Source organism: Psammomys obesus, unplaced genomic scaffold (genome assembly GCF_907164565.1).
Source record: "Psammomys obesus unplaced genomic scaffold, mPsaObe1.curated_primary_1811, whole genome shotgun sequence".
Classification (NCBI taxonomy): domain Eukaryota; kingdom Metazoa; phylum Chordata; class Mammalia; order Rodentia; family Muridae; genus Psammomys; species Psammomys obesus.
The window spans coordinates 5364620-5388165 of record NW_026596430.1 but is presented as its reverse complement, the minus strand read 5'-3'; the positions used below and the strand labels follow the sequence as shown (position 1 = coordinate 5388165).

Genomic DNA, 23546 nt, shown 5'->3' with positions numbered 1-23546 from the left:
GGGAGGGGATATTCAGTACACAGCTGAGAAGGCTGTAACGAGGGCTATAACATCCTGCACTTCTGGAAATTGTGCTATACTAAGAATGGTATTAGCTTCCTGAGCATCAGAAGGTAGGTAGGGCAGCTCCTTCCTGTGTGTATGTGTTTGGCAGGATGTGCAGAGTCGAGGGTGCAGGAGGTAAGCTGGGGCCTGACTTGAGGGTTAATGAAGAGGCTGCCCAGTGGAGTTTAAGGAGGAAAGATCAAGTCAGAATGGTAGTTGCAAAGGCTATCTGGCTGGCTATCCTGAGGCAGAAGTGATCTTAGTATGTGCACAGGACAACAGGCAGCCAGGAGACTGGAGCAGAATAAGTAAGGCAACACAAGTCCTACGGTACTGGGCATTCAGGCCTCAATGGGTGTTGAAATTCAATTCGTTTTTTACCTCTTCTTCTGCAGTGCTAGACATTAAGCCTTGTGCATGTTAGGCATGCACTCTGCCACTAAAGCTACACCCCAGCTTCCTGTAGTTTTCATTTTCAGATAGTCTTAGTTGCTATCCTGGCTAGTTTAATGTTTGACACAAGCTAGAGTCATTTGGGAAGGGGAACTCTCAATTGAGAAGACCTCTCCATAAGATTTGCCTGTAAGCACATCTGTAGTGATTGATGGGGGAGGGCTCATTCTGGGTGGTGCCACCCCTCGCTGGTTTTCCCGGGTGCTGTAAGAAAGCAGAAATCTGACTGATGTTCCTGGGTGCAGAGCAGGCCAGCAAGCAGCATTCCTCCATGGCCTCTGCATCAGCTCCTGCCTCCATGTCCTGTGTGAGTTCATGCCCTGACCTCCCTCAGTGATGGAATTGTAATATGCGAGGTAAAATAAGTATTTTCCTCCCCAAGTTTTGGTAATGGTGTTTTATCACAGCAATATAAATTCTGATTAAGACTGTTGCCCAGGATGCCTTTGAACTTATGCACCCCCCGCCCTTGCCCCCGCCCCTACCTCAGCCTTTTGAGTAGCTGGGGTTATGAGCATCTGCTACTGTACCTGGCTTTCTATTCTTTAACTTTCGGAAGGTTTTATGTATGTGTTGGGTTGTGTAGTCTGACTTCAGCATTACTGCAGAGTGAGGGAGAAGGCTGGTTGAGCCATGCTCTGAGATGGAACTTTGGTGGGGGTGTGTAGAAAGCTTGAGTTCCTTTGACCTTACGAGGATGTCGGAGACCATCCTGGAAATGCATTTTAAGGAGAGAGCATCAAAATGAATGTACAAACCAGCTAAAGAGAAATTTGAATATTGCCTGATATGCTGAGGCTAGGTGGGGGGAAGAAAGCCATCTTGGAGCCAGCCAAGATGAGTACAAGCCTGAGGTAAAAAGGAGTTTCTCTGGTAGAAAAGAACAGTCAGCTCTGTTGCAGTTGGGTGAACTTGGTTGTTGTGGCTGGTTGGAGATAGGAAGGGATGGGCTGTACTCAGGAGGTTGGTCAGGGAACAGTTCTTTCAAGTATTCTGGCCTCAAAAAGAAGAAAATCTGGGCAGTTGTTAGAGCTGGTCAGGGATTGGAGAGCTACATTGTGTGTGTTTTGCCACCAGACCTGGCAGGGTGAGGCAGACACTGCACAGTGTGGGAAGTTAAGGGGAAGTGATAATGTGTAGAAGCTTTTATATTGGTCACTGGGGACAAGTGGAAAAGGGGGCGCAGAGCAGGTGGTAATTTCTTTTCCTTCTGTTGTGGAGTTGGTGTTTACTAAGACTCCACTCCTTCCCTTCCCACCCCTCCCCTCTTCACTTTCTGACCCTTCTGCTCCCTTTTCTTTGCTTTAGTACTGGGGATAGAAATTTGGGGCTCATGCATGTTCTACTGCTGAACCTTCCACCTGCCACTTCCTACCTTTTCAAACTCAGCTTTATGGCATCATGTCCTGATGATGTATTTCTGTGTACTTAGGAGTTTTCTGTTCTAGAGAAAGAAGGTGGAATGCAGTGGCATTTTTAAAAATTAATTAATTTATTTAATTAATTAAGTTTATTCATTTTGTATCCCAGCTGTAGCCCCCTCCCTTATTCCCTCCTAATCCCACTCTCCCTCCCTCTTCCCCTCTCATGCCCCTTCTCCAGTCCACTGATAATGGAGGTCTTCCTCCCCTTCCATCTGACCCTAGCCTATCTGGTCTCATCAGGACTGGCTGCATTGTCTTCCTCTGTGGCCTGGTAAGGCTGCTCCCTCCTCAGGGGGAGATGATCAAAGAGCCAGCAGTAGCATGGCTTTTCACCCCAGACTTTTTCCTGTGCTCAGACAATCTTTCATCTTAGTTCCCAATGGGTATCGATGGGTTTCCGTGTGCGTGTTCGCTTTCTGCCACTATGACAAAATGCCAGTGATAGTTAACTTATAAAAGAGAGACTTATTTTGGCACACATTTTTAAGAGGGTCCATGATCACCTGGACTGTTGATTTTAGCCTCTGGTGGGGGTGTCAGATGTGGAGTGTGTGACAGCAAAGTGCTTTCCTTAGGAAGCAAACGAGGGGAGGAGTGGGCTAGGACCTCCCAGTCTCCTTCACTGCCATGCACCCAGTGATCTGCAAACTACAGCAGTATGCTCTCAGTTGCTGAGACCTGCACTACATTCTTGCCATGTACTCTGAGGCTTCTTAGACCTGCTACTGTCTGGAGAGCCTGTGCTTGCTCCCTCTTTCCCCAAGTCAGTGCCCCCTGGCCTAGCCTGCTTTGGCTTCTGACTTGACCTTTGACTCATCCTAGTTATTGCAGGCAGCACAATAATCATTGCCACAGCAAAGTCCCTGGTCACCTCTTCCTTCCGAGGTTCTTAATTACTGTTTCTTGGTTCTCAGGGAACACGACTTACTTACTTGCACATTGATAGCACAAAACAGTGGAGTTCAGTGAATCTAGAATTGCGGCAAGCCTGCCGGATTGAAGTGTGTGGTAGTACTTTAAGGATTGTGCGGACTTGGCAGTTAGTGTATGTGGTTGAGAGTTAATCATTTTTGTTAGTGAGCACTGGGGCAGAACAGGAGGGAACAAACAGGAACAGTTAGGAAACACCCTCATAGACAAGAATGAAAGTGGGTGGCTGGTCCCTTGGTGTTGGTCATGGTCCCAGCGTTCCTGGCAGGAACTTACTCTACCTGGGTAGGACACAGCATTGTGCAGGGACACTCATGCGGCGAGACTCACTGAGACCTGGGAAGCTCACAGAGGTCAGCCTGCTCTGGGTACCTGGATACAGTCTGGCCTCTGCCCTGAATCTAGTGACCCTGAAAAGCCTGGTGTTATCATTGAGAAACGTTAATGTGGATCTCTGCTGCCTGTCGTCTCCCTTACAAGGTTTTAGGGAAAAAAAATAGAAAATGGCGTGCTAAGTCCATATGGCTTCCGAGTTTTCTTTTTTTAGATGGAAAAAATAGAAAAAATGTAACAAGCCTCATGTTTCTGTCATTCGGCTTCAGAAATAAACTGTTTACAGCTGGTTTTATTTCATTTTCATTTTTGCCCTCCCCCCCCTTTTGGATTACTTTGAATTAAAGCCTGGCTCATTTTCCACACACAATGTTTGTTTGGTTTGTTTTGGTGGGGAAGGGCAGCTTAGTAGTCCTGCTTGAGTAAACAGAAGGCAGCCTGTTGTTTCTGTGACCAGGTTGAGGTGTAGGGACAGACGAGCTACAGCTGAGCCATTTGCCTCTTTAGCATTGTTCCCATGGTCACTATCTTTAGTGGATAGATCCCTGTAGCACTCAGCAATTTTTGTCAGCTTTCTTTTTCTGACTTTGAGGCTGGGGTCCGAGGGACCATCATCCAGCTAGTAAGATGTAGATGCTGCTGCCTGTGGAGTCAGTGAGTTAGGCTGCTTGAGGTTCTTTACACTGGGATGATGGCTTCCAGCAAGCCTAGGGATTTGAGAGCACTAGCATCAGCCCCCCTTTTCCTTTGGTCGTCGTTTTTTGGTTGTGCTAGACCTGTTTCTAGTTCAGAGTCTCAGTTCAACTCAAGGAAATGCAAATCAAAACCACAATATGATATTACCTCATGCCCACAAAGATGTGATGTGTTTTCTTTAAAAAATAAAAAAAAAAAGCAGAAAATAAGTGTTGGTGTGGCTGTGAAGAAATTGATGATCTTGTATATTGTTGTTGTAGAAGCAAGTGACATCTGTAATAGCAGGCTGGTATTACTTGAGGTTAACAATGAAATTATCTGTTCTAGCAACCCTACTTCTGGAGATATATTCAGAAGAATTGAAAGAATTGAAATTGTTTGTACACCACAGCCAAAATGTAGAAGCAACTTGTGGCCATTGATGATCAGGTGGTCAGGAAATTAGTATTTGCCTGCCAAGAGAGCCTAAATTACTCTAGGGCACACACTACAGTGTGGATGAATCTTTAGGACATTATGTTAAGCAGAATAAGCCCATACAAAACAAAAACAAAAACAAAAAAAAAAAAAAAACAAAACAAAAAAAAAAAAAAACAAAAACAGTTTGGAGCTCCTGTCCCCTCCTGGTCTTTCTATCTCCTTCTTCTTCCATAAGACTCCCTAAACTCTGCCCAAAGTTTGGCTGTGATTCTCTGCATCTGCTTTGATCCCCTGCTGGCTGGAGTCTTTCAGAGGACATCTTTGGTAGGCTCCTGTATTATTCCCTCTCTTCTACTGCTTCTGGTGTTTATTCTGTTTGCCCTTCTGAATGAGGATTAAGCATCGTCCCTCGGGTCCTCCTGTTGTTTAGCTTTTTTAGGTCTGTAGATTTTAGTATGTTTATCTTATATTGTATGACTAATATCTGCTTATAAGTGAGTATATACCATGCGTGTCTTTCTGCTTCTGGGCTACCTCTGTCAGGATGATCTTTTCTAGTTCCATCCTAGAAATTGCCTACAAATTTAATGATTTCCTCCAACAAAGCCCCAAAATCTTGGTCCAGGGGACCTGCAGAGACTGATGTATCAACCAAGGACCATGCATGGAGAGGACGTAGACTGCCTGCTCAGATGTAGCCCATAGGCAGCTCAGTCTCCATGTTGGTTCCCTAGTAAGGGGAGCAGGGGCAGTCTCTGACATGAACTTGGTTGCCTGCTATCTGATCACTTTCCCCTTGGTGGACCGACCTGTCCAGCCCACAGAGGAAGAAGATCCAGGCAATCCTGACAAGACCTGGTAGGCTAGAGTCATATAGTAGGGGATGAGGACCTTCCCTATCAGTGGACTAAGGGAGGGAGATAAGGGAGGAAGAGGACAGGAGGGTGGAGATGAAGGAGGGACTATAACTGGGAGGCAAAGTGAATAAATTGTAAAAATTAATAATAATTAAAAAACAGACAATTTTTTTTTAAAAAAAGCAAAAGAACAGTTTGATTTCAGTGTAACCAGAGTAGTAAACAGACATAGAAAGTGGAATTCTGTGAAATTTTAGGTGAAAATGGGGAGGAGGGTCTTAGTCCATTTGTGCTGCTATTACAGATTACAGAAGCTGGACCATTTATAACCAGAGAAGTTTATTCGGTGCATGGTTCCAGAGTAGTGGCTCTCAACCTGTGGGTTGCAACCCCTTTGGAAAGTGAATGACTCTTTTGCATGGGTCTCCTAAGACCATCAGAAAACACAGATATTTATATTACTATTCAAAACAGTAGCAAAATTATAGTTATGAAGTAGCAACGAAAATAATTTTATGGTTGGGGTTACCACAACCTGAAGAACCCTACTAAAGGGTCACAGCATTAGGAAGGTTGAGGACCACTGTTCTAGAGGCTGGGAAGTTCAAGATTGGGGAAGTTATAACATGATGGAAAGCATCATATGGGTGAGAAAATGAAAGAGGGGAAAGGGAGACTAAACTCAGCTTCTCTTTTTCTCTGTCTTTATATAGTGGTAGGGATGCACATGGGCCCGTGGGTACTAGGTTAGTGCTTTGCTGCTGTGCTTTGTCTGCATCCTTCAAACTCAGTTTTATGGCGAGCCCACCTTAGCAGGAATTCATCCAGCCATCCGGACTACCTACTCTCTGAAAAACCCCTTTTCAACATTGTTGCGATGAGGATAAAGTCTCTAACACCTGGGTCATGGGGACACAATCCAACCATAGCATGGAATTGCTGTTTAGAGGCTCTGGTTTCTGTTTTGTAATAGAAAAGGAGTTCTCTGATGGATTGTGATAATGGCTGACCCTGTTGTGATGTACTTAGTACCACCAAGCTGAACACTTGAACATGGGGAAAATAAGTTATGTGTGTTTCACTACAATTTAAAAAGAAATGTCTCATTTTAGTAGGCAGAGGAAGAGAAACTGAGAAGCAAGGCTGCAGGAGCTGTGGAAGGACTGTCTTTGTTTACACACAGCCCAGTTCTGTAAAGCATGTGCATTTTCTTGGATTTTACTTCCTCAATGTTCTTGAAGGGTATTATCTGCATCTCAAGATTGCTTTTCCCCCATAAGCATTTACTATAATTTCCACAAGTTCAGATAAAGCCCTTGCTTAGATCTGGTTCAGAGGTAGATTTAAAATGAAGATTCCATCTCTTCTAAATGCAGACAGGCCTGTGTGCACAAGGAGAGTCTCCTGCACACCTTTAATTTCAAAAATGCTTACAAAAAATAACTCTCTGTCATTGACATCCTTAATGATTTTAAGTTTGAGCCATAACTTTCTGGCTTGTAAATTTGGGGAGTTAGAATCTGAGCCTAACAGTGCAGCGTTGTGTCTGATTGAGACAGTGGAACAACGACATGAGTACCTGAGCTCTGTACATGACTTAAAGCTCTCTCCGTCAAGGTGTCTGATACTACCTATGTGTAAGGTGAACATAATTTATAGTCTGGGTCAGGAAACTTAAGAACAAGGGAGAGGTTATTGATAGTTTTGCCTGAACAACAAATGAGCCCCAGTCTACTCTTGGCACACCAGGACAGGAGGCTGTCCTACTCTAGAGAGACAGCAAGAAGCCTGGTAGAAAGCATAGCTCCAACCCATCCCTCAATTGATAAAGAATTGGCTTTTTTCTCCCATTGAGCTCTAGCCATGTTGTATGAGACCCAGGTCTGATTGCAGTCAGTTTCTCAACTTCCATCATGTGTGTTCTCATTCTCTCTTCACCAACTCTTCCCCTGCCCATTCAGATAAGGTCTCATGTAGCTGCGAGTGACCTTGAATTTCTGATGGCCTTCCTGGCAAAGACCACTTATCATGTAGTACTGGGGTTTGAACCTAGGCCTTCATGCGTGCTAGGCAAGGATCCTACCAAATGAGCTACATCTGTAGCTCCTTTGCTTCTGTCTTTTAAATGATGCATGTGAAAGAGGAGAATCTACTATTTTAATAATGATATGATATAGTTTCGTTTTCACTGCTGAAATATGGTAACTTTTTTTTCAAGAATGTTTGAGTGAACTTTCTGCAGTTACATGAGTTCCAGTAGACTAAACAAGGTATCCCAGGAAACTTGCATTTCTTTTTCGTGCTGCAGTTGGTGTATGTATTTTCATGTTCTCATGGGTAGTATCCTTAAAATCTGGAGGGCTACATTTTCACATCAGCATTACTAGTGTAGAACATTTTAGGTTTTTGCCACACAGTCTTTGGGTGGGTTTTTGTAGAAACTCCCACGTGAGACATTTAGGTTGTTTCACTTTTTCACTATTCTAGATAAGGTTGTAGAGACCAGGTTTTATGTAGTATAGATTCTTCCCTGTAGGAAAGAGAGGGAAGTTATTGCTGAAATGGATTCCTAGGAGTGCAATTAAGTGGGTCAAAGGTGTGCACATTGATTTGACCTGGCTGACACATTTAGCCAGTCAAAATAACTTTTCCAGAAGAGCTGCCCCAGTGCATAGGAAGTGTTTTGCTTATCTCTTGACATAGGTAGGAATGTGTATATCCTCAAACTTGGTCTTGCCAAGGCTGAGGGCAGAGGACAAGGACTGGCCTAGTCAGGGACTTTCCTAGAGCTAAGGTGTGGCTAGGAATATCGGCCTCAGCCATGTGTGAAGCTGAGACCACTACGGAATTTATTGAGGAAGGCCGTCCCAGGTGCATGGAGGCTAATGCCTGGCACATAGTTGATACATATCCACAGGGTGTGTGCAAGCTCAAGTTGTGTATGTCTGTCCACATCCCTTTTGTGCCAGTAGCTCTCTGGCATGGCAACTGTCAGGGAGGTCCACCTTGTGGGTGGGAGTGACTCCATTCCATCATGTTTGTGCTTGGTGTTTTGCTTATTTTTCTTTTTCAGAAATCTCTTTTAATTCTCTTGAGGGTCTGGGGAGAGGGCTCAAAGGATAAATCGATTCACTGTCAAAGTGAGGACTGGAATTCAGATCCCAGAACTTACATAAAACTGGGCAGATACTCAGAAGGCAGGTTCCTGGGTCAACAGAGAAGATACCCGAGACAACTTGTGCCCTCTGCACCCTGTATTTCCTCATGGCATTTTCATGCCATCTTAGTGTTGGTTTATCTCCTGCCTTCATCTACCTTCCTTCCTATCCCTGCCTTGCCCTTCTACTTTGAGTATTCCCAATTCCAGTTCATATCGTGTCTTCTATTGCCACCCCACACCCTGTCTTTGAAACCTTTTAATTGCGTCTCATGGGCACCTTCTGGTTTTCTGGCCTCAATCCACATATGAGATTTTTGTGAAGCCTCACAATGATTTTCAGTAGTGGCTGAGCAGTTTATACTCCCACAAACATTATATAAGGACCCCCATTTTGCCATACTGTTACCAGCCAGCACTTGCTTTCATCATACTAGCCATTCTGACCAGAGTGACATGGGATCTTAGAGTAGTTTTAATTTGTATCTTCCTGACGGCAGGGCATGTTGAGTTCTCAAAATATATGTATTTACTGGGGGAAAAAAAGGCAGATGAATTAATGCATACCTTTAATCCCAGCACTAAGGAGCCAGAGGCAGATGGATCTCTTGAATTTGAGGCCAGTATGTGATCTACAGGGTGAGTTCTAGGCTAGTGAGAGCTACGTAATCAGACCCCAGGTCTGTATCCATTTAGTTCATTGGTCTATTTATTGATTGGCATTTTGGGTACTTTCCTTTTTGTTTTTTAGTGGTTAGTTTTTGCGATTCTATATATTAACTTAAACCCCTTAGTCTAATGTAGTTCTTGTAGTTCTTCCATTCTGTAGGCTGTCCATCAAGTCATTTTGTGTGTGCTTGTGCGTGCATGCAGGAGCTTTTCAATTTCATGTAATCCTGTTTGTCATTTCTTGGGCCTATTTTTTTTTTTTTTTTGTGCTATTAGGGTTCTATCCAGAAAATTATTGCCTATACCTGTGTCTGGAAGTGTTCTACATGTGTTTCCCTTTCTCAGTGTGAACTGCAATGCATTCTGTACATGGTAAGAGAAAAGATTTCATTATGTATCTGTTGTTGTCCTGGAACTTTGTAGACCAGGCTGGCCTCAGATTCACAAAGATCTGCCTCCTGAGTGCCCCACAACAGTCTTTTTATATCTTTCTTTTGCTCCCTTTCCCTTGTCACATATGTTTTCCTATAAATTCCAGCATATATGGTGTTTGTCTTCAAGTCTTTGCTAATTCTGTTTTTGCTTTTGTTCCATTGTCCCCCATTGGTTGATTTCAGCCACCTTATTACAGGTATCTCTCTCTCTCTCTCTCTCTCTCTCTCTCTCTCTCTTTTCTTTTAAATCCTGGATGCCAGGTACTTTTTCATGAGAGGATTCTTCTGTCTTATTATGGGTGTGTGTCATGAGTTGCATATAGTTGTGAGCTGTTAAAAGCTGCTAAAATAGCGGGCAGTGATGGCATATGCTTTTAATTCCAGCACCTAGGAGGCAGAATCAGGTCATTCTCTTGAGTTGTGGCAAGCAAAGTCTACAGAGTGAGTCCCAGAGCTACACCGAGAGAAACCCTGTCTCGGAAAACAAAACAAACCAGAAAAGAACTTCTAAAATAATACAGGAACATACAGGGTTAGAGATACGCAGAATTTATGTGGCTGAACTGAAGGAAATCCTGTCTTCGTGCCCAGGTCCAGATGGTTTTAGTGTGATAGTTTATTCGTGGGCTTGGCCGTCTGTGGCCTGCAGGTCAGACCTGGTTCTGCTTGTTCTGCACATAATTTTCACTGGAACAGGGCCATATCCATCATTTGTCTATCATCTCTGGCTTCTCCCCATGTTCACAGCCAATGGAACAGTTGCAGCAGAGCTCATAGAACACGTAGAACTAAGAATGTTTACTGTCTGGCCCTGGTTTAGTAACCTAGATTTCTCTCTGTTTAATCACTGGGACACTGAAAACAGAGATTGTCATGCTGGGGTGCTGCCTAGAGCCTCCCTTGGATGACTGTTCTTCCTCTGCTTTTCCTTGACCTCAAATTACTGGGTGGGTGGGGGGGGGGTTTCAAGTTATCAGTGTCACGGTGGAAGCTGACCCTGGAGCAGTCCTTGCCCCTTTTCTGGGCCCCTGGAATTGAACTCCCCAGCTGGCCCTTCAGTCCTGGGCTCTGCTTGTACTCAGGAGAGCAGGGTTCCTCTGTGTAAGCAAATTTTGCTAGAGGCCTTTGCCAGTCCTTTCAACCTATAGAGGGCCATCTCTGTCATGTGGAGGAAAGCATAGGTACAGAGAAGCCCCCCACCCCCCCACCACTTGCAGGAAGTCCACTTGCTAGAATGTTGCAGAGCTAACCCTGGGTCGCCTGCAGTGCTGTAGAGGGCACATCTGCTTCTTGTTCACAGCAGCCACCCATCCGGAGGGAGGAAAAGCTGGTGTGTGATAGCTTTGTGACCTGGGGTATGGTGCCTCCTGCCTTGGGCCCCATTTCCCTTATAATGAGGAAGCTGAGAAAGCTGTCCCAGCCTCCCCTCTGTTTCTCAGACTTTCCAACTTCCTTTGAGAGGTGGTTCTTTTTGGACTTTAAAAATGGGTGTTTATTATATTTATTAGTATTGATTGTGTGTGTGTGTGTGTGTGTGTGTATGTGTGTATGTGTGTATGTGTGCGCGCGCGCGTGCGTGCATATGCATGTTCCCTGGTGTGTATGTGGAGATCAGAGTGCAACTTTAGGCAGTCCATTTTCTCCTTCCGCTGTGGGATCTGGGGATCAAATCAAGACATCAGACTAATGTCTTTACCCTCTGAGCCATTTGGCAAGTCCTCAGTTCAGACTTTTAAGATGGGATTGTTTGGAAAGAGATTCCCTGCTCTGTTAAGAGCTACCAGGGTTCCACTATTCCTAGTGGGCAGGGGTGTATAACCCCAATAGATAACATTATGACCGAATCAATGCTCAGCCCACTGGGTGGACTTTCAAGGCCAGGTTGGGTTTAGAGCAGTGGTTTTTAAGGCAGTGGGTCACTACCTCTTGTGAAGGTTGTTGAACAACCTTCACAGAGGTTGCCTAAGACCACCAGAAAACAGATATTTGCTTCATGATTCATAACAGTAGCAAAATTGCAGTTATGAAGTAGCAATGAAAATGATTTTATGGTTGGAGGTCACCACACACCATGAGGAGCTATATTAAAAGGTGGCTGCATTAGGAAGGTTTACAAATCCTGGTTTAGGGTCTGTACCTTCTGGAGGCCAATCTGACTCCAAGTTTAGTTGAATCATTGATTGGCATTTGAAGGAGTCTCAGGTAGCTCTCCTATCCTGTGAGCTCACAGACCTTGGGATTCTGGAGTGTGCCAGGACCTTGGCTTTGCATCCTACCTGGCAGGACTTAGGTTGCAAACCATAGCCAGTAGAGGTACTTGATTGTGAAATGGAGCTGCAGAGATGAATGGCTGCTCAAAGCCTTGGGATGTATGAAGAACAAACTTGATGGTATAATTTCTTCTGGCCCTGTTCTCTCCTGCTTTGTGTTCACATCCTTCCTGCCCCCCCCCCCCCCATTCTGTATCTCTGTTTTCTTCAGAAGCAGAAGCTGAGCCTCTGGATGGGGTTCTTTTTCTTTAGTATAACAGACTGTTTGGGAACTGTCAGGAGTAAGACTGTAATAGCTGCTTTCTCTATATTGGGAAAAAGTACCTGACAAAACTTAAGCAAAAGGTAGTTTTGGGGGCTGGAGAGATGGCTCAGAGGTTAAGAGTACTGGCTGTTCTTCCAATGGTCCTAAGTTCAATTCCCAGCAACCATATGGTGGCTTATAACTATCTACAATGAGATCTGGTGCCCTCTTCTGGTGTGTAGATAGAAATATGTAGGCAGAGTACTGTGTAAATAATAAAAAAGCTAGTTTTAGGTGGCTGGTCATAGTCAGGAAGCAGAGGGAGAGGAATACTGGTGCTCCATTCTTCTTTTTTGTTCAGTCTAGGACCTCCGTCTGAAATGGTGGTCTTACTACCTCAGGTAAACCTCTTTGGAAATACATATGTCTTCTAGTTGATTCTAAGTTGTGCAAATTGGAGATTAAGATTAACCACTACTGGGGACACAGCCTTCAGTGCAGTAGGTGTAATTGAATGAGGGGTCACCCAGCTGGCCCTTCAGTCCTGGGCTCTGCTTGTACTCAGGAGAGCAGGGCTCCCCTGTGTAAGCAAATCTTGCTAGAGGCCTTTGCCAGTCCTTTCAACCTGTAGAGGGCCATCTCTGTCATGTGGAGGAAAGCATAGGTACAGAGAAGCCCCCCACCCCACCACCACTTGCAGGAGGTCCACTTGCTAGAATGTTGCAGAGCTAACCCTGGGCCCTGGGCTGCTGACCTGTGTTATATATTTAGTACTGTTCCGGACTGTATGGTGTTTCATTGGGATCCCTGCTTCTTGTTTCTGAGAAATCTAGAAGGAGGCCTAGGAAACTGGTTCTGATCATCAGCCTGTGAAAAGACTGAGAACCAGAGCTCAGCAGAGCAGAACCTCAAAGTGTTGCCTTGCTACTTAGTGGAAAGACAAGATGTTTGGAGCCTGCAAGAGTTGCCGTACACACTTAGACTTATAGCAGTTGTGCAAGGGACCAAGGCCATTGAGTCCTGGGTGAGTGCTCTTGCCCTGCTTGGTATTGGGACTTTTTCTTCCTTTTGTCTAGAAGGGCTTAGACAGTTACGGGACTTGATCCTCCTTAGGTAAAGTGCAGCAGGCTTACCCTTATTATGAGGGGATTCTTGGGGCTTCCAGAGTAATGCAAGCCTGTGGCAATCTTAGGATGTACCAGTAGGATCTCTTGTTTTTTGTTTTTTGGAGGTGTGATGGCTAATCTTGGGTGTCAACTTGCCCACATCTAGAAATAATTAAAACCCAAGTAGCTGGGTACATGTGTGAGGGATTTTTTTTTCTTAATTAAATCATTTGAATTGGGAAGACCCACTTTTAATTTGGATTTTTTGTGGTGGGAAGATATACCTTTAATCTGGGCCACACACATTCTACTGGCAGCCTGTACAAGGACATAGAGGAAGGGAACTGGAAGCTTTTTCTGTTTGCCTTTTTGCTCTCTCTGGCAAGTCCATTCCTTCTCTGGCCATAGAGCCAACCTCTTTGGGATACCAGCATATACTGAAGACCAGCTGAGACATCCAGCCTTGTGGGCTGAGCAACTACTGGATTCTTGGACTTTCTTTTGGTAGGCAGCTATTGGTAAACTAGCTGGACCACAGCCTATAAGGCATTCTGATAAATTCCTTTTATACATATGTGCATTCATTCTATTAGTTCCGATCCTCTACAGAAGCCTGACTAATACAGAGGGGGTTGTGGTATTGTTGTTGTGTGCTGTTCTACATGTGTCCGGGGCCTTCCAGATCAGTTAACCCTAGGGAAGGTAACCCAGAGATTTTCACTTAATAACCTAGGTGCTAGAACTCCTTTTATTGTACTATGAACTTCTTTAACCCATTGTCCCAGTGACACCTTTTAGTCCTGTAATTTTTCCTGAATCTTTACAGTGACTCTCAGAGAGATCCTTCTCTCTGGTTGGGACATAGACTTTTAGAATGCACCTTCTTCACACCTGGCTGTGTAAGTCATGTTCTTTGAGAGTTGTACAGCCTAGAAGCTCCTCTGTGGAACCCTTTCTCACTTTGCCTTCTGTAGATACTCTTTAGGGTAAGTGACTCAGAATTCTTCTTGTTCTTCTGTCCTGGTACCCTGTGGGTAGTGAGATAAAATGTTGTCAGGAGTAGAAATATCCAGATGGGTTCTTAAGTCTATCACCAGCTAGCTGTGTGACTTTGGACGAATGGTTCTACATTTGTTTTACATCTGTCTGGGAGGTCTGGGTAGAAAGCGATAGGTTTGCCACTCACTCTTGGAGCTGCCCAAGCTCACTTCCCTTGTCTGGTCCTCTCTCAGGCTCTGTGACCATAATTGGTCTCCAGAGTTCCTGCCTTGGGCAATATTCACTGGACCCATGATCTGACATGTGGCTGTTAAGTTCCTGTCTTTCTGGTGTGAGTTAACTTCACTTCTTCCTTTAAGACAATGGGAGAATAGAGGTGTCCTTATTTTTAGTCATTGTAAGAGAAAACATTGTTGCACAGCTGTGACTGATTTCTACAGGTCTTGAAGGAGGGTGTGTGTGTGTGTGTGTGTGTGTGTGTGTGTGTGTGAGTGACATGAATGGGAGCCTGCTTGCATCTGCACAGCTTTGCAGATTTACATTCTTTGGCAGAGCGAACATCTTTCTGTTTAGTTTCCCCAGGGAAGAATTAAAACAGCACCTCAAGGGTGGATGTGGTGGTGAACACTTTAATGACATCTATTAATGCCTTTATTCTGTACTCTAGAGGCAGAGGCAGAAGGATCTCAATCAGTTCAAGACCAACCTGGTTTACATAGCAAATTCTAGGGCAGCCAGGACTTTATAGAGAGACCCTGTCTTAAACAAATGAACAAACAAAACACCTCAGCCATGGGTTCAGGAACACCAAAGTTACTTTAAGTCTTTAAGGCTGATTTAATGCTGGGGGGCCGGGGTAAATGGGATACTGTGGGGGAGAGTGGGGAAGAAAGGGAAGTTCTTAGTGCCATGGATCGAATGTTTTAAGACAGCTTTCTTTCAGCTGTCCACATGGTACCAGAGGTGAGTGGACTGTTGCAAGTGGTTAGGCAGGCTGGGTTTTAAATGGGAATGTTGGGTGGCAGTAGTGTCAGGTACCTTCCAGCTTTTTTGCCCCAATTCTGTATATGCCCCAATTCATGGTTGACTCTTGCCCGGCCCTCAGGAGTGAGTGAGACCCAGCAGTATGCCTAAAAAGAACTGGGAAGAAGCCTAGGCTTGGGGCCTTCTAGTCTTGAAGCCCTGGTGGGGTTCTCACATGGACCCTACTCTGCACCATCCTGCTCTACATGAATGGGTTACAGCTCTGAGCAGACAGATACCTTTGTCCTTAGAGAGCATGGCTAGAAGGTAGGAAGAGTCCATTTGGTTTAGGATCAGGGTCACAAGGAGACCCAAGCCAAAATTATTTAGTTCTGAGTGATGGACAGGGAACCGCTTTACGCAGGATGGCAAAGATGGACATCTCAGGAGGAGAGCTAGATGATGTGAAGGGAGGAAACCAGGAACTGCTGCAGAGGAAACACCTTCTAGGCCAGGGAATGGTGGGCTCTGGTGGAATCTTACTTTTATCCCTTGTGTGAGGGGAAGTCACTGGAGAGTTTGGAGGAGCAGAGTGTCCTGATCATAGTCATGTTTAGTTACTGGCAGCTCTGCATCTGAATTCACCCAGCCAGGAGAGAAGACACTGTAGAAACTGTAACAAGCAGAAGACTTTTTTTTTCTCCCCTATCATTCCCTAAACAATACAAAGAACAGCTATTTTACACAGTGCTTACATTATATTCGGTGATGTAAGTAGTCTAGAGCTTAGAGAGGATGTGTGTACATTACTCACCAGGCTTTGAGGATCTGAGAATTTTGGTATGTACTGGGGCTTTAAGGCCAGTCATGTGGCTATCACTTGATAGTGGATTTTTAAACGATGGTTCCAGTTTTTTGCCAGCCTTGGAAGATGTGGATTATGGACAGAGGTGAGCTGAGAACCAGGAAGAAAACTGGGCATGCACACTCTTATGTTTTAAAGATAAAACAGGCAGATGGTCCAGTTGGTGAATGTGAAGCCTTTTTCCTCTTGTGGGTTTTCTCCTAAATGGCTAGTGGGCAGATGGTGGCGATGTTTAATGATGGAAAGGGAGCTTGGGAGGAGCAGGCTGGGTCCTTGGAGACCACAAGGGGATGGTAGGTGTGAGTTGGGGAAGATCATGGGTGTAGGCAGTATTTAAATATGTATGAATCCTGGGTCCCCCTAACTGCTCCAAGGGTCTTTGACTGAACCATGAGGTTTACCATATTTAGTGGGGTCTGTAAGGGAAGGACAAGCAGCAGGCAAGTGTGAAGATAGCCATGTGTGCTCGGTGTCTCTGAACCTGGTTGAATGTGGAGGAATGACCAATAAGTGACAACTTCTGATGAAGTCAGATGAGAAAAAGGTCTCACTTTGTTAAAAGAAAAGAAAGTCAGAGGCCTTATAAGAGAAGAGTAGAGAGGCCTATTAGTTTTTCTTCCCATGCCACTGTGAAACTGAAAGTAGGGAGAGGATGTAGCTGTATGTGGCATCCAGGAGAAGAAAAAGAAAGACCTTATCTACCAAGAAACCAGTGTGGTATGGGGTAGCTCAGGGAACTTGTCCACAGGGCCCAAGATGCTTAAATAACATAATAACACTGAAGGCAGCTCCATTTGCAGAGCATGGGGTGTTTAGTTTTATAAAGAAAAGAATATCTCTGCTTTAGGACCCTGTGGTTCATTTGGGTGAGTCCTGCTCTCTTGGCTTTATAGTGTAGGAGGGAGGTTGGGATTACAGTGCCTTTCTTCTGCTTAAAAGAGTTTACCTCAATTCATCAGTAAAACCCTTGTATTTCCCGGGCACATGTGTGTCTCATGCTCTGTTTAGTTGGGATGAGGAGACCCCAATCCAGTCAGTGAATGACCTGAGTAGCTGTTTGTCTGTGTGTGAGGTCTGAATACTGGGCTGTGGGGTTGAGATGTGGGAACAGGTGGTCTTAGATTGTGCTTTCCTCTATAGCCTTGCCTTGCAGCTGGTCGGATCCATACAGGGCCAGAGGTCTCAGCTCTGGTAGTCATCAGAAGTGCAACATGCACACTGGTAGCACACTGAAGTGAGGTGAGGGTGAGAGTTGGGTAGGAAGAAAGGAACCAGTGTCCTGTCAGCATGAGGCTGTCTCATGTGGACTGATCTCAGGACCTCTACCTTTGCTCTCTGGTCTGTCTGGGGTAGAAACCAGCTGTCAGTCATTTGTGAGAGGTAGGTGCTTGTTATCTGCAGTCTCCCTGTCCCTTTCTCGGTGTAGAGGGCTCCTGTCATCTGCAGGATTTGAATGCCATCTTGGGCAGGAGACTGGAGCACCCAGCTAGGATGTATAGTTTATTTTAGTGTTGGTTTCTGACCTTATTTTTCTCTTCTCTTCCTCCCTGTACCCCTGCTCAGTTGGCTGGAGTTGTCTTCCTTGGAGTCGGGCTGTGGGCATGGAGCGAAAAGGTAAGTGGAACCTCTCCCACTGGGCCCCCAGTTACCAGGCAGCCAGACCCAGAGCCATTGGACTTGAATTGTTCCCTCCTCTAGCTGTTCAGTAGGCAATAACTGTGCAGAGAAAGGTTTGTAGCTTTAACCCTCAGAAAGAATGTGCCTCTGAGGTTGGCTCGGCTCCCAGAGGTCATGGATGGTTAGGCCAATATGGAGGAGTTAGGTTGGAGATTTTAAGCTCTGTGAGTATAGAGGTGTTTTCCTCCTGTTCTCAGAAGCCCCAAGTAACCCCAGGACGTGGCAGCTGTGCCCAAGGCAGGGCTGGGGCTGCCTCCTAGACCCTGTCCGTACCTCTGGGAACAAGTGAGCAGGTCCCTGAGCAGTCATGCTTACTCCTGAAGTGCTTGTCCTGGTTATGTGCCCCTGGGCTCTCTGGGGCATAAGGTGAATCTTTAAGCACCTGTATGCTGCTTGCCAGAGTGTGAGGGAGGGGAAGCCAGGCAGCTAGGTAAGGGAGCAGTTGCTATTCTAAAGGGTCAGAGCTCCAGGGGCAAGGTGGAGTCATGGTACTGACCTCACTTACCCCATGATAGGTTAATGATAGAACCTTAGGTGGTGAGTGCTGGAATTGTTAGAGGAAGGAGGAGCAAGGGGGGACCAGGAAACTGAAGAACCCCTGTTCCTGTGGTGGAACCTACTACACTTGCTTCCAGAAAAAGGAAGCAGCGTACTTTGTTCTGTGAGCTTTCCTGTGATGGTCTTAGGAGCAGAATGAGGTCTGTCCTTGAGCCTGGGTGCCTTTCAAGGATTTGAATGCCACCTGTGAACTGCTGATGGCAAAAGCTGGAGTACAGTGTCTGTCCCAGTGACCTGGAAGCAACAGCCATGCCTAACAGTGCCACTGTGTGGCTATATTTGGGACTGCAGCAGGCTTGAGCCCTTATCCTGGAGTTGGCTGCACAGCTGCCTGATTTGGCAGCTCTTACCTTTTTTCTTTGAGTATCACAGAATCTATCTGTTGTGATTGCCACTGGTGACATAACTGCATGTATTTTTTTAAATTTTACTGCTTTTGGAGGGCAGTGTATGTATATGCATGAATAAAAGTGAAAAAACAACCTACAGGAGTAGGTTTGTGTTCTCCTTCCACCATGTGGGTCTTGGGGATTAAACAGTACCTTTGCCTGTTGAGCCATCTCTCCCATCTCTGACTATTGTATTGAAATAAAAATGATAAACCAACTGTATTTTATTGCAAGTACAGCCAGTGGTTCTCTTTGGTTAGTGCTAACGAATGCCTCCATCATAGAAAGTTCTATGAGCAACACTGTCTTTATCTACCCTTGCTGGGGATGTCTCCTCAAAATGTTCATTATGAAGTTGCTTTTAGTCAGTTTGACCATAGCTCATAGGACTCCCCTCCTCTGAGGCCTGGGCAAGGTATCCTACAGGCCATGCAGGAATCTGGGTCTGGGCTCTCAGGAATACCCCTCCTCTTCCCACTTCAGTATGGACCAGGAACTTCATGGAGAATACCTGGGAACTATGGTGGACAAGGACAATATATGCAGGGGCTCTAGGAGGTGGGCAGTACATCTAGCCCATCGCATCTAGCCTGGCTCTTGATGACTGGACTTGCCTTGTGAAGCAGGCCCCTCGGTTCAGCTGCTGACATAGCTTGCCCCCAGGGCCTTAACTCCATCCTAAGGACACTGCTGCCTTTTATTCTCTGCCTCTTCCAGGGTGTGCTGTCCGACCTCACAAAGGTGACCCGGTTGCATGGAATCGACCCTGTGGTGCTGGTCTTGATGGTGGGCGTGGTGATGTTCACACTGGGATTTGCAGGCTGTGTGGGAGCCCTACGGGAGAACATCTGCCTCCTCAAGTTTGTGAGTGGTCCTGGATTTGAGGGTGGGAGGTACTGGATGCGATGGGCTAGACCTGCTGTTCACATCCATTTTCTGGTCCAGCAGTAGAAGTAAGGAACAATCCTCTGAACCTGCTCTCTCACTGGAGGGAAGATTTTAGGGAGAAAAACTGAAATGATGGCTCCTCACCCTCGGAGAGTGGGGTTTCCTGTGAACCCCTCCTCTCCCATGGGAGTTGCCAGCTGATTGCAGGGTGCATGCCACCTCTTTTGCTTTATAGCTGCCCTTAGAAGTTCTAAAAGGATTATTTGCTGCTCAGCTTTGCCCTTTCTATAATAAAACATGTTGCCAATAGCATTAAGAAATCTTTTCCCTCTTCCTAGATGTGAATCTGTTGGATGTGCAAAGAAGAATTCTTTATTTTCATTTTCTGGCAGAATCACGAGTTACTAAAAGCTTAGTTTTATATTTAGATACAACTTCATTTTTAATGTATTCAGTTAAAATTAAATAGCACCTGGTGAGGAAAACAATTTTATTTTCTTCATGATCTATTATTTGTTGAGTTTATTAGGTCAAGCTTTCTTTATTTGAAAAGCAGAGCACACACCTTTTCCTAGATCTCCTCCCCCTTAATGATACTGTGTTCTGTATCTCACATCCACGTGAGCAGGCTGTGTGCACATTTGTGCATGCTTGCAATTTTTCTCTGGTTTTCTTGGAAAGGTTCTTTCACATCCAGGATGTGGCAAAGCTTTAAGTATCCTAACATAGACCCTTCAGGCCATGTGCAAAGCTTCATCTGTTTCCCAGTGGCTGCATGAATCCCAATAGAATGTCACCACTGCCATCAGGGTAGGGAGAGAGGGATGAGGGCTCCCTCCTAGGAAGTGGTGGCTTGGAGCTTTGTCCCCCTCTTCACTCCTCTCAGTTACCAACTGTGCCATATGTAGTGGTAATAGTGATGAATCCTAGTTACAGAGGAGGCGAAATACCCCAGCAGGTGGTGGTTCTGGGTCAGGTCAGGTAAGTGGGTCTGCCAGAGTGCTGATGGCTAATTCCACCTCTCTTCTTGTGCCCATGCAGTTCTGTGGGGCCATTGTGCTCATCTTCTTCCTGGAACTGGCCGTAGCTGTGCTGGCCTTTCTGTTCCAGGACTGGGTGAGGGATCGGTTCCGGGAATTCTTTGAGAGCAACATCAAGTCCTATCGGGATGACATTGACCTGCAGAACCTCATCGACTCCCTTCAGAAAGCCGTAAGCTCTGCCCCTGACCTTCCCTTTCCTGCCTCTGGTCAGCCTGAGGCACCCTGCAGCTGAGATGGGAATGAGGCCTTCCCTCAGAGTGGGCTTTCCGCTACAACATGGCAGGAGGTATGGAGCATGCCATTCTGCCTCTACTTTGCTGGCCTGCTGGCATGGCAGTTTGAGCTCCCTCAGCATTTGGATTAGGCAGAGAAGTCTATCTCCTACAACCCGTTCCTCCCTTCTGGGTCTAGTCTTCCTTAGTGGCCCTGTGGCTAGTCATAATTCTCCCCAGATCTGGGGCCCTCGAATGTAGAGGGGATATAGAGGATAGGGCTCCTCCCGTAGGCTTGTAACTCACTGCAGGAGCTATTCCTGTGCCCTTCTTCTCTGGGCCTTTTCTCCTTCCTGTTTGACAAACTGCCTAGGGAAAGCCTTCTCCAGATGGAGGAATTTGACCTCTTTGGAACTTTCTTCCCCAGGTGATTGGATAGTCAGGCTCAGACTGTGTCCCTGAGCCTTCTTGCTCCTTCCCCTTGCCTGCAGCTGTACCTACCTGGAAGCTTGAATCAGTGGCCACTCCAGCCCCTGGGATGAATCCACTCCCTGGCGCAGTGGCATGTTTGATATTCCTCTCCTAGTAACCTGGCTTCTGAAATGTCTTTTCTATGGAACACTTGGTTCCAAAGATAAAATAAACCAGAAAGCACTAAAAATAACTGACCGATATTAACCCCAGCCTGTTTACCCTGTTGCATGTAACATGGGGTCTAGAAAAATCTGTTTATAAGATCAGAGAGTCTTCTGTGTATTGTTACTGACTTGGGACAATCTGGCACTCTGGCCCCTTTGGATGGCCTTGCTGCCTTTTGTTTGTCCAGTTTCTTTCTTTTGTGCTCAGTCAGCATTGGGTTTGCTAGTTTCTGATACTTTCTCCTCCTCTTTCCTAAGGGATGTCTTCCCTGCCACCCATCTATCTCTTTTTGAGACAGGTGATATAAGATCTTGCTCTGTAGCTCGAGCTGCCCTCAAGCTTGCAAGCCTCGACCTCCTGATTATTGGAATTAAAGGAATGTTTTTTTCTCTACTATGCCCAGCTCCTCTTCTTCTAAAACTAAAGAGGGATCCAGTGAGTTCTAGGGTTTGGGATGGAAACATTAGTCATTAATTCATTAAAGCATCTTTCATAGTGGAGGAGTAGGGATAGGGAAGATTTGAATTTCACTAGAAAGTAGAGTGTGAGGGAGGCAGAGGTTCCTGCTGGCCTCTGTTTTGGCTTCTGAGACCTGCTGTGACTAGGCTGCTGTAGTTACAGTGATGTTCTTAGTGTGCTTGATACCACTCGTTTGTAGGCTGAGGAGTGGTTTTTGTCAGCTGCACCATATAGACTCCAGATCAAGTTTAATGAGTTGCTGTTCATCCAAGTCACAAATCACCCTTGTTGGAGATATTTAGCACCTGCTTTATATAAAAGGCCAGAAAGGTAACTAAGGCCAATGTGACCATTTATTTTAGCGAAAGGTCTGTAACACAGCAGTGTTATTTGGGCTAGGAGAGTACTACATCAAAAGGCCTTTATCAGGGAGGGGTTGTAGTTTGGGTGGGCTCTGCCAAGGAGTAACTGAAACAGGTGCTGTGAGCTAGACTTGGTTGCATAGTGGAGATGCATATCTTTTTCCTTCTTAAAGGAGTCCCATATGTTGGCATCATTCAGTGTCTTTGTTGGCCTTGGTGTCTCTGGTAGATGGGAACATCCAGATTCACCTTGTGGTGGGTGAGCTACCTGGCACTCCTCATGCAGTTCTTGGCTTTTGTGATTTCAGAATCAGTGCTGTGGGGCTTATGGCCCTGAAGACTGGGACCTCAATGTCTACTTCAACTGCAGTGGTGCCAGCTACAGCCGAGAGAAATGTGGAGTACCCTTCTCCTGCTGCGTGCCAGATCCTGCAGTGAGTATACGTCCCCTCCGCAGCCCAGCAGCCTTTCAGCACACTGATGGAGTGTGTTGCTTTCCCACCACTCCCTCCACCACCACCCCTGGTCCCGCCCCCTTTTATACTTTTTCTGCAGAGTATACTCACAGGAGTTGTGAGGTTACACATCACCATGTGGGGTGGGAGTACAGCAGCTCCATGGTTAATTATTTTCTAGCCCTTTTTTCACCTGCTTTCATTCCTAGTCTTAGGCCTAAGTCATTGGGCTTCTGGAAATTGAGCACTTTGGGTAACCAAGGAAGAAAGACTACGTTTTGCCTGAGCAAAGATCCGTCCTGCACAAGTTTTTGCACAGCCCTGTGGTGCCTAGTCACAGTCTCTGAGAAGCAAGCCTTCCCTCTTATTACCTGGGCAGGATTCTTGGTCCAGGAGAGTCCGTTTTGCTGAGGTTACCCAGTGGTGTCTGAGGTGTCCAGGAATATTTGAAATACACCAGTGTAGCAAGTGTTGGGTGCAGAGAGTGTAGCGGGTGTAATGGCATCTGTAAGCATCAAGGCTGACAAAACGTAGCCCAAGGCTAGGATTTGGCTTGTTGCAGTGTATGTTCTGTGAGCCAAGAATGCTTTTAAATTACTTTTCAGTGGTTGTGGTAGTCAGTTTTGCATCACTATAACAAACCCTCTGAGGAAAGGTTTGTGGGACTTAGCGGCAAGCAAGAGGTCCTAACTTTAATCCCTAGGATTGAAGAAGAGTTAGCTGGCTCGTGGTGTTGGATGCTTTCAAATCTGTGGTATCTGCTGGAGACAGCAAAGACTACACCGCAGGCAAGGCTACCCACCACATGGCTAAAGAGCAAAGCAGAATCCCATTGTTTTCTTCCAGGACACATCCCTAGTGACCTAAGAGCTTCCTCCTAGGCTTCATCTCCTAAAGACTCCACCACCTTCCCATAGCAATACCCTGGGGACCAAGTCTTTGGGGACATTCTGCATCTGACCTTATTTTGTGATGTATGAGAACTGGTGTGAAATTTAG

The 23546-nt window shown here is 45.7% G+C and overlaps 1 protein-coding gene across 3 annotated transcripts in view; it reads left to right on the top strand.

Annotated features, from left to right (window-relative positions):
- Nucleotides 1-23546, top strand: part of Tspan14 (tetraspanin 14) — a 61476-nt gene that overhangs the window by 32436 nt on the left and 5494 nt on the right. For all 3 annotated transcript variants that reach the window (XM_055597845.1, XM_055597846.1, XM_055597847.1), the window contains 4 exons: nucleotides 17429-17479; nucleotides 19207-19353; nucleotides 20419-20589; nucleotides 22401-22526. In XM_055597845.1, the coding sequence (XP_055453820.1) occupies nucleotides 17429-17479; nucleotides 19207-19353; nucleotides 20419-20589; nucleotides 22401-22526 (495 nt within the window). The remainder of the gene's footprint in view (nucleotides 1-17428; nucleotides 17480-19206; nucleotides 19354-20418; nucleotides 20590-22400; nucleotides 22527-23546) is intronic.